Genomic DNA, 14,403 nt, shown 5'->3' with positions numbered 1-14,403 from the left:
GGTCTGCCTGTCAGCAAAAAAGGACTTACTTCTCAGTAAATGTGCATGGGATTGTACTGGCAGACTTTGAGGTGGTTGTTGCTGGTACTTCTCTGCTGTTTCAGCCCTTTCTCACCCTCTCCATGCCTTCTGCTTAACATGAACAACAGCTCACATTCTCCCCTGGTAGACTGTTTATCACATGTAACTAAACCCAGGTAAAGTTGACTTCCCCCCAGAGATAGCATAACATGAGAAAACTCTTTATGTTACCTAAGATCAGCAGTTTCACTATTTCACTAGAGACTGAAAAGACTTCTGATACACTGCTGCATTTGCAGCTGTATCCTACTGCATCATCTCTGCTCAGGTTGCTGATGACAAGGTGAGCGCCATCCACATTGTTCTTCAACAGCTGTGGTACAAAATTCTCTCTATGCCTATAAAATTTGAATCGGACACCTTGGCCTTGGCAATTGAGGGTCACATTTCCCCCCAGAGGAAGTGGCCCTCTAGGACTCAGGGAGATGGTGGGTCTGGCTAGGTCTGGATCTGCAATTGAGAAAAGGTTGTGAGTGAGATGCTGGAGCTGCAACTAGCCTTTTTCCAAACAGGCGTTAGTTTGTGAAGTAGCAGAGATAACAGTTCACACATCATCTCAAATAATCCACCATTAACATATATGGAGTTTTTCTATCTGATTCACCTTAACTCTACTGAGATTGCTTTTTTGCCCCCATTTCCTTGTATACAGGATCCAGCCTCAGGACCCCCCAAATTACCTGTGTGTACGCTGGAACTTAGCCTAGGGTTTTGCCAAAGATGCCTCAAGTTCAAGAGTTTGGAAATATTTTTAATAGTAGTGGTAGTAGTAGTGGTAATAATAATAATAATAATAATAATAATAATAATAATAATAATAATAATAATTTGGATTGCTGACCCACCCTTCATTTTAAGATCCAGGGCAAGTTACAACAATATTACGTGTGTTTGTGTGTGTGTGTGTGTGTGTGTGTGTGTGTGTAAACAATGAGGGTTTTTTGTTTTAAAATGAATACCTCATTGTGCTCCCAAATGCTTTCCCCACTGGAGAACCTCCACTATTAGAGACAGTATATCTTGGAGAACCAGTGGTGAGAGCTGCTGCTGCTGCTGCTGCTGCTGCACTCAGCTCCTTCTTTTGGGCTTCCCACAGTCATCTGGTGGCAACTATGAGAACAGGTTGCTGCACTAGGTGGGCCACTGGCCTGATCCAGCCAGGCTTTTCAGGGAATTCAAGCTGTTGTGTTGCAAACTTCCTGTTATATTTTGTGTTATATTTATATTACTGTTTTAGATGTGTTGTAAGTTGCCTGGAGACCTTCATGTAACAAGCAACAAAGTAGTAGCAGTGGTGGTGGTAATAAAATAATTAATAATAGTAGTAATAATAATTTCTAATGTTCTCATATACCCTCAAGTAAAGGATTCCCATGGTTCTATAGCTGCCCTGTACAAATAGCCTCATCACAGTTTGCCACAACTAACTCTTCCTCTTTGGCAATCACTCATAGCTGAGTAAGATTGTCTTCCGTAAACACAGTTTTAACAAGGAGTCCGTAAGTGACTGTGGAGGCCAATTCTGTATCCACATGTCCTTCCACAGTGGGGACATTGGTTTCCGGACGGGTGCTGATCACGGTGTGGATTTGCCAAGCGTACCTTCCTCTTAGCACGTTTCTCCCACCCAGCAGCCATAGCTGCAGCTAAAATTCAATTAATTTTTAAAAAGAAACTAACCAAAGATGAATGGGACTTTGGGTTGGGAAGCAGATGCATGCAAAACCAGATATTTTTTACCTGTTAGCTGTAACTCCACCTCATCGCTGGGTTCTGAGATGGCAAAGCAGTCTGGCAGGGTGCTGTATGTGCAGCTGTAATATCCCGAGTGCTCCCAGCTTGCGTTGCTGATGGAGAACTTGGCAACAGTTCCATTGTTTTGGATGAGCTGAACAGGCTTCGCAACTCCATACTTTTGGAAATAGAACCTGACAGCAGTGGCATTGCTTCTGCAATCAATCGTCACATTACTTCCTAGGGTGACCTCTTCATCGTGGCTCAGGCTGATGCTTGGTTTGGGTAAGCTGTGATCTAGGTAATAATAATAATAAATTTTATTTATACCCCACCCTCCCCAGCCAAGGCCGGGCTCAGGGCGGCTAACAACCAATAATAAAAACGAGTTGAATGAATACAACTTAAAAACAAGATTAAAATGCAACATTAAGTGAGGAGATTATACCCCACACATCTGACCAAGGATCCACAAAGGAGTGCACTCATCTTTCAAGAAAAAAAAGTCAATTCTTCTACCCGTAAAACTGCTTGGATGCCAATGAGGAGAAATGGCTGGCATATTATTCACATTGTTACATGATAATTTGTGTCTCTCCCCCTCTCCCCCCCCCCCCAGCAATTGCCAACAGAGTCTTCTCTGGGCACACTAACTACTGAGTGTTACATCTGAGCAGTTTCTCTTAAAGCTGTGAGCGAAGTTTTGGCAGTCAGTGGTGCATTTAGCCTTAACTAAGCAGCCATCTGGGACACGGGTTGGGCTGTGGTCTAAACCAGTGTTTCCCAACCGGTGTTCCGCGGCACACTAGTGTGCCGTGAGACGTTGGCTGGTGTGCCGTGGGAGGGAGGCGGGCGAGTCGGGCGGTGAGAGGCGGCGGCGTCAAGGATCCGCGTCGAGCCGGGGGCGGCTCCGCGGTGGTGGTGCCGAGCGGCGGGGCAGCGCGTGCAAAAGGGAGGAGCGTGAGACAGCGGAGGAGGAGGAGGCCGGCATGTCCGGGCAGCAGCAGCAACAACAGCAGCAGCAACTCCCGGCGACGGCTCCTCAAGCCCTGCCGCCGCCCCCTCCTCCGCCCGCTATCGCTGCCACCACCACAACAGCCACCGCCGCCTCAGTTGCCGCCGTCCCTCAGTCCCTCGCTCTGCTGCCTCCTCCCCCCCCCACCCCCAAAGCTTGGAGGTTCCCCGGCAAGGGGGAGGGAAAAAACTTTCACTTTCGTGCGTCCCTCCCGGCGTGACGCTGCGCGCTGACGTCACGGGGCTGTAATGATGGTGTGCCGCGAGATTTTTTTCATTAAACAGGTGTGCCGTTGCCCAAAAAAGGTTGGGAAACACTGGTCTAAACCACAGAGCCTAGGGCTTGCCGATCAGCAGGTGAGCTCCCGTTGCTCGGTCCCAGCTCCTGCCAACCTAGCAGTTCGAAAGCACGTCAAAGTGCAAGTAAATAAATAGGTACCGCTCTGGTGGGAAGGTAAACGGTGTTTCCATGCGCTGCTCTGGTTCACCAGAAGCGGTTTAGTCATGCTGGCCACATCACCAAATGCCAGCTCCCTCAGCCTATAGAGTGAGATGAGCTCTGCAGCCCCAGAGTTGTCCACGACTGGACCTAACAGTCAGGGGTACCTTTACCTTTACCTTTTAAGCAGCCATCTACAAATGTACTCGCCAAGGACACCATGGGTGACTGTTCCTCTCTACATTGGCACGCAGTAAATCGATAGATAACATGGGCTGCAGACAGCCTTTAAAGCAGTGGCATAGCGTGGGTTGCAGCACCCAGAGAAAGGAAAGTATTGCACTCCCTAACCAGCACATCCATGTGGCGCTGCTTCTGCTGCTGGACAAAGCTGTGGAACAGCAGCCAGATATGCCTGCGCTCCTCCTCAGGCTGGGGTGCCATCACCACCACCATCGCGAGTCTTGCCGTCCACTGACCTCCCCTGCCAGGGACACTGTGCAGCCAAGGGATGACCAAGGGCCCATCGTCCCCCAGTTCCTGCTTGGTGTGCTGGTCAGGTGAAGTGGGTGAGCAGGACGGGGAGAGCCTTTAGTTGGAGAGGCAGCTACAGAGGTGCGCCTCTAAAATATTTGCACCTGGAGCAATCACCTCGATAGCTCCTCATGCTACCCCTCTGCTTTAAAGTGGAAGCTTGGGGACCTGTGGCCCTTCAGGTGCTACTGGACTGCATTTCCCATCATCCCGGACCTTTGGCCATGCTGATGTGAGTTGGAGTCCAACAACTTTTGGAGACAAAGAGATTCCCCAAACCTGTCTTTCTGTGATGGCCTGGGAATCTGATTCAGAGGCTGAACCTGAGGAATCCCAGCCTGCACAGGAGTCCCCGCCTCCAGGCCGGCTGAGCCGGGGCAGGGGCTTGAACCTGAAGGGCGCTCACCTGTGCCGGATCCTCAGGAACAGACACCAGCTGAATCCGCTCTGGCTCCGGAGGTGATCAAGGACCCATTGCCTGCAGGTGCTCCTCTCTGAGCCCTGTCAGGGGAAGGTGAGGTTGCCTCTGGGTCCAGTAACCCTCCAGCCTCTCCTGAGCTGCAGAGGCTCAGGGCAGAGAGGCGGAGGGAACTAAGTTCTCGCAGGAGGAGTGCTCGCCTCCAGGCCAGGAAAGGCGAGTCACCCGTGGACCGGGGCCGCCCTATGCCTCAGAGGAGATAAAGGCCAGCCCGCCCAGTCCCAGGTTGTGGGAGCAACATCGTTGGTTACCTGTTCTTGCCGGCACCCTGTCCTGCTTTCTGCCAGAGATCCCGACCACACCCAACTCCCTGCCTTGGACCCCGCTTCAGCCTCGAACCAGACACGGACCATGCCGCACGTTAACGCCCCCCCCCCCCCGGGACCAGCACACTTTGGCATTGCCGTACTGGCTGTTTCTTTTGTGGCCAGGGAGAACTAAATTGGGATCCCTTTGGCCCACCCTTGATTGGACTCAGAGTTAAGCAAGGAGATAGATGGGCTTGGATTTTCCTCATTCAGGTGTCCTGGACTATGAGCACACAGGGTACACAAGCAGAATGTATGTCATTTTTGGTGGGGAGGCAGAGGAATGAGGAGGGGAAGGGGACAATGATGTATGCTGGAATGCTAATTTATAAACTCAGCCTATCAGGCAGAATGCATGTGGTGGGGGGTAATTATGTGGGTTCTCAGGGGAGGATGGCTTGGCCTGTGCAAGTGTGCCTGAGTGTGGGGTTTTTCCTTCACCATCCTGGACTAGGCACAATTTGGATTTGGTGGCACAGAAATGTGGTTTATAGAATAACGATTGCACAGGATCTCACTACCCATCTTGATTGATTGATTGATTGATTGATCATTTAATTTCTATACAGTGGTACCTCAGGTTAAGTACTTAATTCAGAGGTCCATAGTTAACCTGAAACTGTTCTTAACCTGAAGCACCACTTTAGCTAATGGGGCCTCCTGCCGCCGCTGTGCCGCCAGACCACGATTTCTGTTCTCATCCTGAAGCAAAGTTCTTAACCCGAGGTAATATTTCGGGGTTAGTGGAGTCTGTAACCTGAAGTGTATGTAACCCAAGGTACCACTTTACCACTTAATACATTTAAAATATCTGTAAACGGTGCATGGAAAACTAAAGCCAGGACAAACAAAACAAAATATTACAAAAATACAGTTGCTACACATATAAAAGTGTTACATTAATACATAGTTACTAATATATATAAATCAGTATCAATTCATTTTCCTTCTAAAACAAGCTCCCTCTCAGCCTCTAGGCTCTCATCCAGGGTCCAAGAAACTCTCAGCCCACCCACAAAGGTCTCGCAATGAGAAGAGGTGCTGGAAACAGAGGGCATCACCCCAGTTCCTCACTCTAGACTTGCTTTTTATGGGCAGGTACTTCCTCAGGCTGCCCACAGCTGTGTCCCATTCAGCTGCACTTTCTTCTCCCAGTTCCAGGTACAGCCGGTTTGTTGAGTTTCCCAGGGGGGTCCAAAGGATGGGAAGAGAGTGCCCCCATCCATTCACAGCTCTTTATTCTCTCTCTATCCTCTTCTCCTCCTCATCCTCCAGCTGCTTATACCTGACTTCAAGTAATTAAGTAATTAATTAACTAACAATTCAAGGACGATGAGAAGCTACAGGGAGCCAGAAAAGGGCAAGTTAGATGTTACACACCTGTTGATGGAAGTTGCAAGGGGGAACTGTGGCGTGAGTTCAAGAAAAGATTTGATTGAGGTATATAGCTGCACCTGTAGCTCCCTTTGTCCTCCCAGCTGATGTTCAGGGAAAGCTCTCCCTCATTTGACTTTGGGCTTGTGAGAAACCTTGGTTTTGGGTCTCCAGCTTTATGGAGAAAAAACTTTGCAGATCGTTCTTCAGTTTTACACTGGATGGTGACTGAGTGGCCCAGGGAAACAAACGAACTGGGGTAGATGGAGATGACAGGTATGGGTAACTTGGGATCTGTATACAGAAATAAGAAAAGCAGAAATGAGATCACAACCATCTTAAGATGGTTCCTGTCCTCAGTCACAGGCCAGAGAGGTACATTTGGGACATTGCGCTTTCCTCTCTTGTACAGTTATAACTTTGCTCAGAAAACATACAGGAATCATTAATTTATATTAATTTTAGCCCAAACTATCAAGGGAAGAAAGAAAGAAAGAAAGAAAGAAAGAAAGAAAGAAAGAAAGAAAGAACATTTAAAAGAAAAGATTTCACATCCCTGCTGTAATGGGTAGAAATTTGCCTTTTTTGAAAGTGTAAGCACTTGGTTTCAACTACCCCTTGTCATCTGCTTCAATTTATCTTAATTGGGTGAGATAGAGGCATCGCTAGACCCTGAAATGTTGGTTTTGCATTGGAAATTTTGGGGAATAAAATGTGTTTCAGCAACATTCCCAATGATGCACTTTGGCCAAAATCACCTGTCATTGCACAAATCCACAGCTCCAACCAAATAAATCACATTGATTGCTATCACACCTTTCCCATCCGTTTGCCCAGCATATGCCGCTCTCAGGACTCCCAAACTACCAAGTCCCAGATGAGTGTCAGGGTGTAGCCTAGAACTTTGCCAAAGTAGTTTTAACTTCATTGTAATGGAAATATTTTGAGAAACTTCTTTCTTGCTTTTTCTGATGAAAGAACTAGGTCCTCGAGAAATGCTACTGCTGGTTTATCCTCCCAGCTGCCCTGAATGGATAGCCTCCTAGTGCTTGGCTACTAGACATTCTGCAGACATTAAAAAAAAATTGAAATGGATCTATATGGTGAGAGGTGGAGAGAGAGAGAGAGAGAGAGAGAGAGAGAGAGAGAGAGAGAGAGAGAGAGATTCCTTACCTTCTAGGAACAACTCCACAGGATCACTAGGCTCTGAGATAACAAAGGGTTCTGATTCAGAGCTATAACGACACCTGTAACCTCCTCCATCTGCCCGGCTAATGTTGCTGATTGTGTAGCTGCCCCTAGTCCCATTGGTCTCCATGTGCTTATGATCCATCTGGTCTTCATCCTTTTGGAGATAGAAACCTGCAATTGGACTTTGGGACTGGCATTGGATAGTTGCATTTTTTTCAATGGCGCTCATCCCAATGGGGCTTATTGTGGGTTTGGGTAGGCTAGGGTCTGTGGAAAGGAAGAGACAGGGCTGCGGTCATTCCCCTCCTGTAGTGGAAATGCAGAAAACAATTGTATTTCAAGGAGTTAGGTGACATGTCCCTTTCCCTTTAACATCCCCAGTTGGATTCTTGTCTTTTACACACCTGTCGGGAGTTTCTTCTGTGTTGCAAGTGCTGGCTGGATGCCGGCTGCAGGTAGTGGGAGACTCTCAGCAGCTCTGTATTCATCATGAGTAATGCCAGGTGCACTTGATGACATCAAGGCAGGCTATAAAAGCCATAGGTGGGAGGGGCCCAGTGAGCTTCTACCCAGATCAAAGGACCTGATGCTGGGAGACTGATGGTCGGGGTCTTTCTTCTGTTGCTCTACCTGGGGCTCCGGGCAGCTGAAGGGGAGATTAGGTAGCCCCTGTCGGGTATGTTTTATTTTATGCTTTGTATGCCTGCTGTTTATTTGTTAATAAAACTGTTTTGGTTCCCCTTCCACCTCCTCATTGCTTTTGTCCTGATATCCTTGGAAAGAACTGTTGTATTTGGCAGCACACCTCCCAATTCTGCACTTTGTCACTGGAGTGAAAAAGAGGGCAACACCATTTAAATGTCCCTGAGCTTCACAGGTATCCACCCAAGCTGACCCAAGGATCTGCTGGTTTAAAATAGCCATAGTTTTGAAGTCCATGAAGCAAATGAACATGGGCTGCCAAAATAGAAAGGCCTATATGTTGGTCCACAAGGTGGGGAAAAACACATCCAGATACCATATTGGGCAAATATCTTTATTAGGCCAATCAAAATGTCATAAAGGGGTGTGGAAGATTTTGGGTTCCTCAGCACTCTTTATCTGTCTGTTTGGTGGTAACCAAAGCAATGGCAGGGAGATGGGGGCAGAGAGGAAAAGTTGGCTGGTAGATGGAATCTGCTCTAGGTCACATAGAATATGGGAGGAGGTAGCAGACATTCAAGGGATGCGGGTGGCGCTGTGGTCTAGACCACAGAGTCTAGGGCTTGCTGATCAGAAGGTCAGCAGTTCAAATCCCCGTGACAGGGTGAGCTCCCGTTTCTCGGTCCCAGCTCCTGCCAACCTAGCAGTTCAAAAGCACGTCAAAGTGCAAGTAGATAAATAGGTACCGCTCTGGCGGGAAGGTAAACGGCATTTCCATGCGTTGCTCTGGTTCACCAGAAGCAGCTTAGTCATGCTGGCCACATGACCCGGAAGCTGTACACCGGCTCCCTTGGCCAATAAAGCGAGATGAGCGCCACAACCCCAGAGTCGTCCATGACTAGACCTAATGGTCAGGGGTCCCTTTACCTTTACCTTTTAGCATTCATTCATATGCTATGCAGGTTTCAGTTTGTACCACCAAAGGCCTTTTGTACCACCATATAATTTTTGACCTTTTAATCTTTGATAATCTTGGGTTCTCTACTCCCGAAGCCCAATAATCCAGGAGTCAGTTTCTCCTGGATCTAATCTTAGGCCATTTTCATGTTCATTCACTCCTCAGGCCCCTCCAGACATCCTTTTTTTAATATATTGAATAGCCATGATCATTTGTGCTCATGATGCTATTGGGTTGGTAATACGTGAGCCCATTTTCAATACTGTTTGCAGCTGCAACAGTTTTTGGGTAGCCATACTGCTTCATTTCCAATCAGTGCACGTTCTGTAACTTGCTGAAATTCTGCTTTGGGGGGCTCTCCAAGCTGACGTTTCTTTGCAGCTTTAATGCCCCAATTCCACTGAATGACTGATGTCCAGAGGGGCTATAGCACAACCAAAGTGGGACAAAAATAAACCAGGGGTTTCAGCAGGCACTTACAGGATATGCACTGACTTGAAAATGAAGCAGTGTGTGTTCTTCCCCCACAAGGGTCAGTTATTAATCTTGGTTGCACAGTAATGGTGGTGAGGCGATCTTTGTAAGATGTCCTTTGGTGATAGATATCCTTGAGGAGTGTTACACCATCAGTCTCCAGAATGTGTCTCTGCAGCTTAACTGACCCTTGTGAGGGCAGAACAGTGTGACTGTCTCAAAACTTCTGCAGGCAGAAACAGGATTGAAAACAAGCTCATCTATGACCCTGGTAGGATTCTGAGCACAGTTAACATAGAGAACACTACAAATGTTCTGGGTTTGTTTTTTGTCTTTTGTCCTGCTTTCGTGGCACTATAGTTAGTTAGTCTGGACAGCAATAATGTGGTAGCATTTGAGATGCACCACAGAATAAAAGAGAATAAAACCATCACTAACATGTTACTCTGGTCCATGGGGTCACGAAGAGTCGGACACGATTAAGCGACTAAACAACAACAACAACAACAAAAAAAAAAAACATGTTACTATAGTGTCACAAATACACCTGCAATAAATTGCCAGTCTGAAGGGCCCAAAATCCAGATGTTACTTAGGTCTGTCTATGCCCTTAGGCAAAATACACAGGTTTCTTGGTAGGAGAAAATAATAACAATAATTTTATTATTTATATGCCGCCCATCTGACTGGGTTGCCCCAGAAAAGCAGGAACACTATTCTGTAGAATCAGGTTTAGAACTAACGAAGCAGGATTATCTTTTATAAGGCTGAGCAGGACTTTGGTCATATCCACTCCACGCATCTAAATCACATTTATACCACGTTAACAGTCATGGCTTCCCTCAGAGGATTCTGGGAAGTGTAGTTTAACCCTCACAAAGTTACAATCCGCTCCACCCTTAGCCAATTGCTGAACCTCTTACCTAATACAAACAACTCCACAGAGTTGCTGTGTTCTGACTGGTATGTTTTCAGTGGCATTCTGTAGTGACAGCTGTATGTCCCTCCATCTTTTCTTGTGACATCACTGATGTGAAACAGTGCCTTTCTTTTATATCCACCACTGGTGGTGTTTATTTTCACACCATCTTTATGCAGAAAGAAATCCAGCCAGCAGTCTAAATGAACCCAGCAAGAGATGGTGACATTTCCTCCCAGAGAGACTATCCAGCTAGGGCTCATGTGGATGTGGGGAGGATGGAAAATTCTCTCTGGAATGACGACAAAAAGAAAACAGCATGCTGGATGGTGGGGAGAGATTCTGCAAGAGAGAACCTATCTCTGGAAATTTTTCATCCCTAGGAGCCAAGCAAATTGCTGTGTGAAGAAAGCAAACACAATCCAACAGTTCCAACCTATGCCAAGCATTGGAAGTGAGAATGACGGCTCCCCACATTAAATGTGGTTGCGCGCAGCCCCCTGGACCCTATGCGGCACCATTAGCACAGGCTTGGCTTTTCCTTCCCCAGGTGGGATACCTGGAGGTCTCTACCTACCTCAGCCAGCTGCCCAATCCCGCCTGGGGAGGCGTTGCCAAGGTGATCAAGCCAGGTAGGGGGAGGGACCACCTGCTCACACAATAGGGGGAGGATCTTACCTGGGAATCGTGTCCTTATTGGTTCTCTTGCCTCACGTATAACACACACACACACAAGCACTTATAAATTGTATCTCATGTAAAGTATCAAGGCAGTGTACAGCAATATAAATGTGATAAAACGTCATAAAAACATACAATATGTATCGCAGTGGTTCTGGTCCTTCCTGGAGAACAAGTCCCAGAAGGTGGTTCTGAGAGTATATTGGCAAGGTTCTTTCTTGCTTCCTGTGCTTATTACTTTCTGTGTGAGTGAGATTGTCCAGATATTTGGGCTCAAGTGCTGCCAGGGTGTGGAGGACACCCACCTCATCCTCTCACTCTGCCATCTGCTGCTAGAGAAGTAGTGGAAGTTCTTAGAGGGTATCTGGGGTGGTGGCGGCATGAACTGAATGAAAATTATGATATCAAAACAAGATGAACGTGCTTAGGGATTCTGGGGTAGATGTATAAATAGTTTTAGGTGCTGTTGCACTCACCCTGAGGACTCAAGTTTGAAGCTTGGATAGGCTTTTGGATCTGACACTGCCCCAGAATGTGGCTGTAGTGGCCAAGAGTGCCGCCTTAGATATTTTAAAAACCAGCTTAGAATGGTGTGTGTTCTCTTCCATTTTTTAGTTTAAAATGACAGTGCTTATGCTATCAATTATGTGATTCGAGAAATCACACAACATGCGTGATTAGAGTGCCTTTGAAGAACATGCCCTCCCCAATCGAAATCCCAAAACTTCATGAGTGGCCAACCGGACTGAATGACAGGCATCTGCATGCAATGCTGAATCAGGACCTTGGAGATTGGAAGAGCCCCAAAGAATGAAAGTCGAAGACGCTGAAGGCATGTGATATCTAAAAGGTTTGAGGCTACTGGAGTCATTTCCCCACTCCATCCAGCCTTGTCGGGTCCTTACCTTCTGGAACGATTTCCTCTTTAGTTATAGAGTAGCCTGGAAAGAAGAAATAAATAACTGAACTGATTCCACAGCAGCAGGATTATCACCATATCCTTCCATCCCCAGTAGTAAACACATATAGGCAGTGCTTTATTTAAGAGCTATATACACAATGGTTTGCAATGAGCTGCTTGCTGAAATGGAGGGTTTTCTTTCTTGCAGAGGGGAAAAAAGCTCTGTTTTCGGAAGTGCTTTCAATGCAAACTACTTCAAAAGGGTGCAGTTAATTCTTGTAGGTCTCTCTGCCTAGTCAACTGCTTAGCACTTTAAGGGAGCCCTGCTCACAAGGGAACAAGCAGGAGCTCACTGTAGGCTTCTGATTGTTCTACTGTAGTCATATCTGTACCTGTCTCACATACTGTATGACATCAGGTGTAGTGTAGGTGGGTGGAGCTTGGAGAAAATGGCCTGTAGGCCAAAGCTTTCCTCAGTCCCCTAACTACAGGTTTCAGATTTTGAGCCCACAACAGTGAACTCAGTGCTCATGCAAAGAAATGAGAGATCTAGCTCTTTCTTACATGCATATACCACATGCATACGCATTCCCCTGTTACATAATCTCACACTTCAACCATCCTCTCCCCTCCAATCCATTTCCCTCATACTCGCTGGATGCTACAATAGAGAAGGTGGAAGAGGTCCAGTGGATTGCGCAACATTTCATTTTTTAGATAAAAGCAGTTGGAGTAGGACCACTCAGGCTTGCAAATGCACAGCTTCCTGAGTGGGAAGAGAGGTTTAGATTGGAGAAACAAAGTGAAGAGAAGAAGTGCTTTTCTAAATAAATAACTTCAGCAGCAGGAACTCCAATCCCAGATCTCTCTTCTGTTTTGGCTACAAACAAAAGAGTCCCAGACCTTTTTCCAACTATACTGCTCCTGTGATTGTGGCTCAGTCTGTCTCTTCCTCTCCATTCAGCAGCACTGGCCGGGATCAGCTGTTCATGCCAGCACCATATGCCCAGCAGCACCATGGGCAGAGCTGGCCCAATATGAGAAGTTGTACATGCTTTGCCACTGCTGCCTCCTCTCCTCCCCCTTAAAAAGAAAAGTGCATCTGCAATGCATGGTGATGCATCTTCCCCAATCTCCTGCTGGAAAGAGGGCCTCAAGAGGAAGTCAAAATGTGCAGGAATGTTAGTTGGCTAGCTTTGAGATGAAGGCCCTGAAGAGGAAGAAGGCTAAAGCTTGAGATCGGACAACTATTGTCATGCTGAAATATTCTCTCTCTCTCTCTCTCTCTCTCTCTCTCTCTCACACACACACACACACACACACACACACACACACACTTCCCACTTGGGGCAAATCCTTGGTTTTTTTGCTCACCAAAAAAGAGGATGAAGAGGACAAGTCTCATGATGAAGCAAAGCAGAAGTCTTTAAGTCCTGATTCCAATGTCACAGCCTCCAAGTCTATTTAAACTGATGTTCTCAGTTAGTTTGCAGATTACTTTTGCAGGGCATGGGAAATGTGCAATATCATTTTATCACCCACTCCATCCTTTGCCTTAAGCCTCTCAATCTGCATACCACATATGATCTGATACCACATATTTTTTCGCCACTGCTCCCCTTACTTTCATGCTGATTATTGTACCAAGAAGAGACCAGAACTGCTTACAGAATGTTCACCAACAATATAGGAAGCCAGGAAGGCTGCCTTAGCTAGCAATGAGTAACTCCGTCAACTTTAGCTAGTCCCTCTTTCTCATTTTCGCATTTGTAATAGCTCTCCAAAGTCCCACATCAGTCAGAGAACTTTTTTCAAAACAGGTTCTCTTGAAAATCCATCAGTTTAGTACAAATTTCTCCTTTTCATCTTTGAATGCAATTTTGCTTAAAAGGCATGTTTTTGCAATGCAGTTTTTTCCATATACAGTATAATAAAAATGTTGATGCTATTTGCATTAGTATATGCATTTTAATGCAAACTTTACCCTAGCAAAATTATTCTTGTACATGTTACACTGCATTGAAATATCTTGAAAAGTGTGAATTTCAAAAGATGGCTGTGTTTTGGTTTGCATATTGTTTTAGAAAGCATGAATCTGGAAGGTTTGCCTGTATATGAGAACTGAATCAGATTTCTTCCCCCATACTAAGTCCTAGCTAACTAAGCTGGGTTAGAAACACAGAGACCTGCCTTATAGAACACTTAGAGAGGACCATGATTAAGTGGTATACAAATTATATGGCAGACCTTCGGGCAATCTAGTTCTGTATTGCCTGTAATAACTTTCCAGAGTTTAAAGCAGGGTTCTCATTTCTAAACTTAGTCCAGATGAATCTGGGCCTGAACCCAGGTTTTCTGCATACAAAGCATAAAATGTGATTAGGAGAATAAAATGGAGGGGGAATGGTTCTGTTTTTGTAGCCTTGTGCTTCTAGGAGGAAAGGCAGAATATGAATGTGATTAAACAAATAGGTCAGTAAATATTAAAGCACCAAAGAAAAAAATGGGAAATATTGCTGTTATTATTGTTTGTTTGCTTAAAATATTTATAGATTGCCTTTATGAGAGAGAACTTATTGAAAGCAACTTACAAAAGAGATTAAAAAAATACAATTCCAGTGATGTTTTTGTCGTGTTTATTTTTATTCGTTCAAAACCAAAACCATATAGTTCAA

At 45.9% G+C, this 14,403-nt stretch overlaps 2 protein-coding genes across 2 annotated transcripts in view; both read right to left on the bottom strand.

Moving 5' to 3' along the window:
• The window catches only part of LOC310691790 (leukocyte immunoglobulin-like receptor subfamily A member 2), a 72,687-nt gene that overhangs the window by 31,757 nt on the left and 26,527 nt on the right, over positions 1–14,403 (bottom strand). The window lies entirely within an intron of this gene.
• LOC310691779 (leukocyte immunoglobulin-like receptor subfamily A member 2) overlaps positions 1–14,403 on the bottom strand; it is a 39,249-nt gene that overhangs the window by 3,463 nt on the left and 21,383 nt on the right. The window contains exons 7-10 of the mRNA XM_083471805.1: positions 7,136–7,420; positions 5,969–6,256; positions 1,822–2,112; positions 253–531 (exon numbers count right to left, since the gene is read on the bottom strand). Coding sequence (XP_083327931.1) covers positions 253–531; positions 1,822–2,112; positions 5,969–6,256; positions 7,136–7,420 — 1,143 coding nt within the window. The remainder of the gene's footprint in view (positions 1–252; positions 532–1,821; positions 2,113–5,968; positions 6,257–7,135; positions 7,421–14,403) is intronic.

The sequence above is a fragment of the Podarcis liolepis genome, assembly GCF_965112155.1.
Source record: "Podarcis liolepis genome assembly, chromosome: 13".
Lineage (NCBI taxonomy): Eukaryota > Metazoa > Chordata > Lepidosauria > Squamata > Lacertidae > Podarcis > Podarcis liolepis.
Note: the sequence above shows the minus strand (reverse complement) of the source record. Positions and strands in the feature narration are given on the sequence as shown.